Below are 8,676 nucleotides of genomic sequence, written 5' to 3' on the forward strand. Positions count from 1 at the left end.
CTCCCGTGCCCTCCAATTATTCGTCTTTCCGGCCCCTCCTCCTGCAGGCAGACACTAGAATCATGGCGGCGATGAAGATGCTGAATCCTATGGCTCCGGTTTTAACCGGAGGGCGACCGGCTGAAATGGACTGGATGAACCGGGAGGTCACCACCGGGGTGAGTCAGGCCGGAAATACTGCTATGGGAGCTTCCTGGGGGCTACGCGATACCGGGAAAAGCCTGGCAGAAAGGCCGCTGGTGGTGGAACCTGTCTGCATGGATTGTGGAGGGGGCCAGAACACCTCCAGAGGAGGGAGAACGTAAACCAGCCATTGTATTAAATGTACACTGCTGAAAAAATGATAGAAACACTTTGTAATCAGAGTATAGCATGAAGTCAGTGACAGTCCTGGGATATGGATCTGGTCAGGTAAGTAACAGAGGGGGATGGTAATCAGTTTCAGCTGCTTTGGTGTTCATGAAACTAACAACAGGTGCAGTAGATGGGCAACAATGAGACAACCCCCAAAACAGGAATGGTTTTACAGGTGGAGGCCACTGGTGTGAATGTCTCTGACCAAACAATCAGAAACAGACTTCATGAGGGCCCGACTTCCTCCTGGTGCCGTGGGCCCTGGGTTCCTCCTGGTGCCGTGGGCCCTGGGTTCCTCCTGGTGCCGTGGGCCCTGGGTTCCTCCTGGTGCCGTGGGCCCTGGGTTCCTCCTGGTGCCGTGGGCCCTGGGTTCCTCCTGGTGCCGTGGGCCCTGGGTTCCTCGTGGGTCCTGGGTTCCTCGTGGGCCCTGGGTTCCTCCTGGTGCGGTGGGCCCTGGGTTCCTCCTGGTGCGGTGGGCCCTGGGTTCCTCCTGGTGCGGTGGGCCCTGGGTTCCTCCTGGTGCGGTGGGCCCTGGGTTCCTCGTGGGTCCTGGGTTCCTCCTGGTGCGGTGGGTCCTGGGTTCCTCGTGGGTCCTGGGTTCCTCCTGGTGCGGTGGGACCTGGGTTCCTCCTGGTGCGGTGGGACCTGGGTTCCTCCTGGTGCGGTGGGACCTGGGTTCCTCCTGGTGCGGTGGGACCTGGGTTCCTCCTGGTGCGGTGGGACCTGGGTTCCTCCTGGTGCGGTGGGACCTGGGTTCCTCCTGGTGCGGTGGGCCCTGGGTTCCTCCTGGTGCGGTGGGACCTGGGTTCCTCCTGGTGCGGTGGGACCTGGGTTCCTCCTGGTGCGGTGGGCCCTGGGTTCCTCCTGGTGCGGTGGGCCCTGGGTTCCTCCTGGTGCGGTGGGCCCTGGGTTCCTCCTGGTGCGGTGGGTCCTGGGTTCCTCCTGGTGCGGTGGGTCCTGGGTTCCTCCTGCTGCACAGCAATGCCCGGCCTCATGTGGGGAGAGTATGCAGGCAGTTCCTGGAGGATGAAGGAATTGATACCATTGAATGGCCCCCACACTCACCTGACCTAAATCCAATAGAACACCTCTGGGATGTCATGTTTCGGTCCATCCGATGCCGCCAGGTTGCACCTCAGACTGTCCAGGAGCTCAGTGATGCCCGGGTCCAGATCTGGGAGGAAATCACCCAGGACACCATCCATCATCTCATTAGGAGCCTCCCCCGATGTTGTCAGGCATGCATACAAGCACGTGGGGGCCACACAGACTACTGAGGACCATTCTGAGTTGCTGCAATGAAACTTCAGCAAAATGGACTCGCCTGCTGCATCATTTTTTCACTTTGATTTTTGGGGTGTCTTTGAATTCAGTCCTCTGTAGGTCGATCATTTTCATTTCCATCAAACGATGGGGCGTCCTTACGTTCCTCACACATCACCCCGTCCATGTCAGTATAGAGATCCAGCAGGAGATTTGTCCCCATTGAGATCTGATGGGTTTTCAAAGTGTTCCTTTCATTTTTGAGCAGTGAGTGTGAGAAATATATATATGTATTTATTATAATCATTCCTATATATATATATTATAGTTATTATATATTTTATGTATGATTCACAGGGTTGTTTTTTTTTTTTTTACCCCCTGAAGTGTCCTGTATTTTCCTCTGGAGCCTGTAACTTCTGTGACAGTTGGTGCATTATTTTATGATAAAGAGAACCTGTCATTGGTGAGGTTTACATAGAATGGCTTTGACCCTAAGAGCCAGTACATGCAGATAGTTGGTGGGGGGGGGGGGGTTGTCCTTTTAGAATGGAATCTGACAGATGTCCGCTCTATGCAGGTCTTGAATGAAGTGTGGAATACTAGACAGACGGAGATCTGTTACTCAATCCAGTAAAGTTAAAATATTTTTTTACACCAACTTCTAAAAGTTAAAATGGACCTTCACCCTCCCCACTTCATTGCCCATCAATCTGTTCCTACCCCCCCCTCCTCTCACACAATTGCTGACATCATTTTCCAGCTCATGATTTTTGTGTGTCTCAAGGTCACTTTTGTTGTCTTTCTATCCACAGACCACAATTATGGCGGTAGAATTCGATGGAGGAGTGGTGATCGGTGCCGATTCACGGACTACAACTGGGTAGGTTTTGGCATTGGCAGCATGGTGAAAGGGCGAGTGGTGGATACTCGAGGTGTGACAGTTAAATTCCCGGAATGCCTGCGGCGTACTAATATGTTGATGGGTCAAATAGCCGTTCGCACTCCAGCGTGTTCTTTCATGTTCTTACTTGCACTCTCCTGTGTCGCAGACCAGCTGACTCAGTCTTTATGGAGTAGAAGAAGAAATAACGCGTTTCCATTGTGCTGATGGTGGAAAATAAGTGACAGGAATCTAGAGTAATGAATTGACATAAAAGTTTCGGTGAAAATTGGCAAAAGTGGGAGTGAAACTTTAGCTCTGTTACAATAGGCTTATGGTGAACATTCCATGAAGGAATCAAGTGTTTTTGAAGGGCATTGATGGTTTAAGTTGGGGCCAGAAGATGTCCATGATGACACAAGAAGTGGGCTGCCCAAAATGCAAAGGATGGATGGAAATGTGGACAAAGTTCGAACCCTCGTATGCTCAGATAGTAGATTGAGATGGCAGAAGAATTGGACATGAAAGGCAGATTCTAACAGAGGATTTAGGAATGAGAGATTTCTGCAAAGATGGTGCTTCAAATCTTGGCAGAAGATTAGAAGGAACATCGTCTTCAAATTTTATCCCATCTTTTTAGGTCACTTTTGTTTTTTTTTTGTTTTTTTACAGTCTATTTCGGGAATTAAATTGTCACACCTCGTATTTCGGCTAATGGGCATTAGCTCTGATGTGGAGGGTACAGAAGGTGCTCTGGCAGTAGTGTCATCCTTCCTCTGTAGGGCCTCTCGTGCGGGCCTTCCTCTGTAGGGCCTCTCGTGCGGGCCTTCCCCTGCGGGGCCTCTCGTGCGGGCCTTCCCCTGCGGGGCCTCTCGCGCGGGCCTTCCCCTGCGGGGCCTCTCGCGCGGGCCTTCCCCTGCGGGGCCTCTCGCGCGGGCCTTCCCCTGCGGGGCCTCTCGCGCGGGCCTTCCCCTGCGGGGCCTCTCGCGCGGGCCTTCCCCTGCGGGGCCTCTCGCGCGGGCCTTCCCCTGCGGGGCCTCTCGCGCGGGCCTTCCCCTGCGGGGCCTCTCGCGCGGGCCTTCCCCTGCGGGGCCTTGTTTGTAGACTTTCTGCATGGGTCCTCCACATTGCAAGTGTGGTGGATATAGTGGCAGCATTAGCTACATACAGTAAGCAGGAGCTGGGTTCTGGCAGTTGTACGGGTGACTTCCCATCTGCGGCCAGAGCTATATTGAGTTGGCCTGAGCACTTCTCCGCCATTCAGAAGTTTTCTATTTATATCAATGAACACAAGGCTTTCTCTGATTGACAGAGGTAGAAATTTTGTCATTCACCTGCCTCTCCACCTCGGGCATTCAGAAAGAGCCTTGTATTCATTATTAAAAAAACAAATGTTTTCCTGATTGGCGGAGAAGTCTTCAGGCTGACTCAGTTTAGTTTCGGCAGCAGATAGGAAGTCGCCGGTACTACTGCTGGAACACAGCACTGCTGCCAGTATGTAGCTATAATGATACTACAATATAGTACGGCACACACAGCAGCCACAGTTATGTAAAGGAAATAGTTCATTGGGGTCAGCGGGGCTCAAACAAACTAAAGTCACAGGAAACCTGAAATTCCACTTTAATCTAGCCACAGGTTCTCTTTTAAAGAGACCCTGTCACCATAATGATTGAAAAAAAGTCACCCTGTGAACGATGTTGCCATCCCAGAGAGTGCTCAGTGCAGCCTGCACTGTTGCACACTTCTGGGTATGTTGCGTATCTTGTTTGTCATGTTTTGATCTCCCCTCCACCAGTCACCTTGTCATTACTGTTTTATTTCTTCACATGGTGACTTTGCTACTTTTTTTGGCAATAGCGTCTCTGTAATTGAGTTTTAGAAAGGTTCACAGCTGTTTATTATGACTCTGGGACTGGTCACGTGACTGCAGTAAGGTCATGCATTTGAAGTAAGTTGCCTGATTTGGTCTGTTTCTGTCAGCTGACCAATGGCTTCATGTGATTTGCCATAGTCCACCTCTTCCTTGGGAGCCGCCTGCTTATGTCTTCATTCTCTGTCCATCTATAAGTATACATATGAGCCTTTGGCCTTTGTCCATGTTTATATCTGACCGCCAACTTACATTTTATCCTTCTCTTATTACACTCTGGTCATCTAGCAGGTAGTCGCTGGTGTAGCAAAGTGAGCGCTTATCTCATGGGGGGGTCACTTACTGAACTTGTTGTCATTCTTCTGCAGTTCATACATCGCTAACAGAGTGACAGACAAGCTGACTCCGGTACACGATCACATCTTCTGTTGTCGCTCCGGCAGTGCTGCTGACACACAAGCCATCGCAGACGCCGTCGCCTACCAGCTCAGTTTCCACAGGTGAGAATCCAACGCTGACTTCATTGTATTAAAGGAGAAGTATGGTGTTTGTTAACCCCTTTGCGCCGGCGCCTTACGTCTCTTTAAGGGTTTCAGAAGACGGGAGGCGGGCGGGCAGGGTTTTTAGGGTCATGTGACCGCCGTGATTCACTGTCACAGCGGTTACATGATTGGAAAGGTCCCGATCACAAGAGGAGATCGGGACCTTTCCGTGAGTATGGGATATGCGCGCTGGAAGCGCGCTGGGCACGCTGTTTTTCTTAATTGTAAACGCAAATGTGCGGCTGTTCGGCGTCAAGGCCCAATCGCCGGGAGGCCGCACGTTTGCGTGCAGCCGGCACCAAGAGGTTAAAAAACATACATCCATACTCGTCTCTGTGCTCTATCATTGGTATGATGCCACGGCTGTTCCACATCAGCTCTAAGCCTGAGAACTGAGTGATCACATGACCGGCGATCGCTCAGTTCTCAGTCTGTGGAGAGCGGTAACTGTTAGTCACTGCTTTGCTCTTCCAGCACTCAGCTACCGAGGGGACAGGCACAGTCACAGCTGGCTCCTGCTCTCAGCCTCATGCTGAGAGGCAGAGCCAGCTATTAATCAGGCAGCTGGGTGGATCTTAACCTTATTGTCGGGAGCCTTCCATAGCCTGGAGCAGCTCTGCCACATCAGCTGATAGTGGATAGTAGACAAAAGCCCAACTCTGAGTCACAGAACGACAAAAGTAAGTGAACTCCTGTGACCTACAAGAGATGTATGGCCAATAAAGCCTTTAACCACTTCACTTTAGCTCCGGGCCAGTTTTGGCGCTTTTTTTACATTTTAAAATCAGTATTTTTTGCTAGAGGATGTCTTAGAACCCCCAAATATTATAATACTCTAATATTATAATATTTTTTAAAAGCAGAGGCCCTAGAGCACGGGTGTCAACTGGCGGCCCTCCAGCTGTTGCCAAACTACAAAGTCCCATGAGGCATTGCAAGACTGAAAGTTACAAGCATGACTCCTAAAGGCAGGGGCATGATGGGACTTGTAGTGTCGCAACAGCTGGAGGGTTATCAGTTTGACACCTCTGCCCTAGAGAATAAATTGGTGGTTTTTAAAAAAAACTGTAGCTGCTGACACTCACCTGTCCCTCTATCCTTCGGTGTCCTGACACCGGCCGGGTTGACCGACCATCCTGTCTCTGTGCCGGCATCTTGACTGTGGGCACCCGGCTGTGACAGCTTGCGGATTCACAGCCGGCTGCCCACTGCACATGTGCGAGTAGCTCTTCGCTTTGTGAATAGTCCTGTAGTCTTCTGGGACCTCTCATGTGTTCCAGAAAACTAGGGGGGAGGGCAATCACCTAGGCGATTGCAGTGGGAGTGGGCACCTGTCGAAATTCCCCAAAGGTGAAAATCCTTAATGGAGAGCGGGCACAAAGGCTTAAAGCAGAACTTCCCCTTTTGGGTGGAGCTCTGCTTTAACCCCTTTACGCCAGCCGCACACAAATGTGCGGACTCCCGGGGTCTGGGCCTAGACGCCGAGCGGCCGCACGTTTGCGTTCATGTAACAAAAAACATATGTGCTGAGAGCGCGTGCCCTGCACGCTCCCAGCACACCTGCGGTACTCACGGAACGGTCCCGATCCGCTCTTTCGATCTGGACCTTTCCCGATCATGTGACCACAGTGATGACGCGTCACATGATCCCTAAACCACGCCCCACCCGCCTCCCAGCATCTGAAACTCTTAAAGGGCTAGGAGGCGCCAGCAGGAAGGGGTTAAGTTATTAAGTCTGTAGTGAAGTTATAGAATCTACAAACAATGTGGGATATTCTGTGCATTCAGAAAGTATTCAGACCCCATTCATTTTATTTCCAATTTTGTTGTGTAGCAGCCTGATATTACAGTTGTTTAAATGTATTTATTTTTTCTCATTAATCTACACTCCGTACCTCATAATGACAAAGTGAAAACAGAATTCTAGAAATGTTTGCAAATGTATGAAAAAGGAATACCTGAAATATGACATTGGCATAAGTATTCAGACCCTTTGCAACAACACTTAAAATTTAGCTCAGGTGCCTCCTATTTCTCCTGATTGTTGCTGTGATGTCTCTACACCTTGGGGGGAAAAAATAAATTGGACATGATTTGGAAAGGGGCACACCTAACTGTGAAAGGCCTCATAATGCATTCTGTATCAGAGTTCAAAGGAACTCTCTGCAGAGCTCAGAGACAGGATTATTCCAAGACACAGATCTGGGGAAGGCTACCAAAACATTTCTGCTGCACTGAAGGTTCCTAAGAGCACAGTGACCTCCATAATTCTCAAATGGAAGAAGTTTGGTACAACCAGGACTCTTCAAAGAGCTGGTCGCCCGGTTGAGGTAGAAGGGCCTTAGTAAGAGAGGTGAACCCAATGGTCACTGACTGAGCGCCATAGATCCTGGGTGGAGATCGGGCAAAATGGCATTAATAATGGTGCCTTTTCCTGTTTCTGATAGCATTGAGCTGGGGGCTCCCCCTCTCGTACACACCGCTGCCAGCCTCTTCAAGGACATGTGCTACAGGTACCGTGAAGATTTGATGGCCGGGATCATCGTAGCCGGATGGGATTCTAGAAAGGGTGGACAGGTGAGAATAGACACTCCCTACCCATCCTTCTGTAGTCTCCAGCTACCCTCTTACTATCTATTATGTTTCCCTCACACAGGTTTATACTGTACCCATGGGAGGGATGATGGTCCACCAGCCCTTCTCCATAGGAGGATCCGGGAGTTCATATATCTATGGCTTTGTGGATTCTACATACAGGACGGGAATGACCAAGGAGGAGTGTGTGAAATTTACAGCCAATGGTGAGATCAATGTGGCACTGAGGCACAAGTCTTTCCTCCTCCTCCTGCGGGGTGATAGAAAGAAGGGGCTATGAGTCTGTCCTCCTCCTGCCGGGTGATACAGACAGAAGGGTGCTATGAGTCTGTCCTCCTCCTGCAGGGTGATACAGACAGAAGGGGGCTACGAGTCTGTCCTCCTCCTGCAGGGTGATACAGACAGAAGGGGACTATGAGTCTGTCCTCCTCCTGCAGGGTGATACAGACAGAAGGGGGGTATGAGTCTGTCCTCCTCCTGCAGGGTGATACAGACAGAAGGGGGGTATCAGTCTGTCCTCCTGCAGGTGATACAGACAGAAGGGAGCTATGAGTCTGTCCTCCTCCTGCAGGGTGATACAGACAGAAGGGGGCTACGAGTCTGTCCTCCTGCAGGGTGATACAGACAGAAGGGGGCTACGAGTCTGTCCTCCTCCTTCAGGGTGATACAGACAGAAGGGGGCTCGAGTCTGTCCTCCTCCTGCAGGGTGATACAGACAGAAGGGGGCTCGAGTCTGTCCTCCTCCTGCAGGGTGATACAGACAGAAGGGGGCTACGAGTCTGTCCTCCTCCTGCAGGGTGATACAGACAGAAGGGGGCTATGAGTCTGTCCTCCTCCTGCAGGGTGATACAGACAGAAGGGGGCTATGAGTCTATCCTCCTGCAGGGTGTTTTGTGTGGTTATACTTTCTTCTGTAAAAAGTTGTCTTTCTCTCTTCTGTTAGCTTTGGCATTGGCGATGGAGCGGGACGGGTCCAGCGGTGGAGTGATTCGTCTTGCCGCCATCACGGAGTCAGGGGTGGAGCGACAGGTTATTCTCGGTAATGAGCTCCCCAAGTTTCCAGTATCGTAATGTCAAACCAGTTTCCTCTCTCTGTAGTCTGGTAGCTCTTATGTTTTGTTACTACAATGATGTTAAACAGAATAAAAGGTGACTTGTGAACCTTA

The 8,676-nt window shown here is 50.8% G+C and overlaps 1 protein-coding gene across 1 annotated transcript; it reads left to right on the forward strand.

Annotated features, from left to right (window-relative positions):
• On the forward strand, window positions 1-8,676 carry PSMB6 (proteasome 20S subunit beta 6). Its single transcript, XM_089689340.1, has 6 exons — window positions 1-158; window positions 2,433-2,500; window positions 4,742-4,873; window positions 7,363-7,492; window positions 7,572-7,716; window positions 8,454-8,676. Exons 1-6 carry the CDS (start codon window positions 63-65, stop codon window positions 8,579-8,581), a joined length of 699 nt encoding a protein of 232 aa, XP_089545466.1. The 5' UTR covers window positions 1-62; the 3' UTR covers window positions 8,582-8,676.

Source organism: Staurois parvus, unplaced genomic scaffold (genome assembly GCF_062004578.1).
Source record: "Staurois parvus isolate SC_StPar_1 unplaced genomic scaffold, SC_StPar_1.0 ptg000470l, whole genome shotgun sequence".
NCBI classification, from domain to species: Eukaryota; Metazoa; Chordata; class Amphibia; order Anura; family Ranidae; genus Staurois; species Staurois parvus.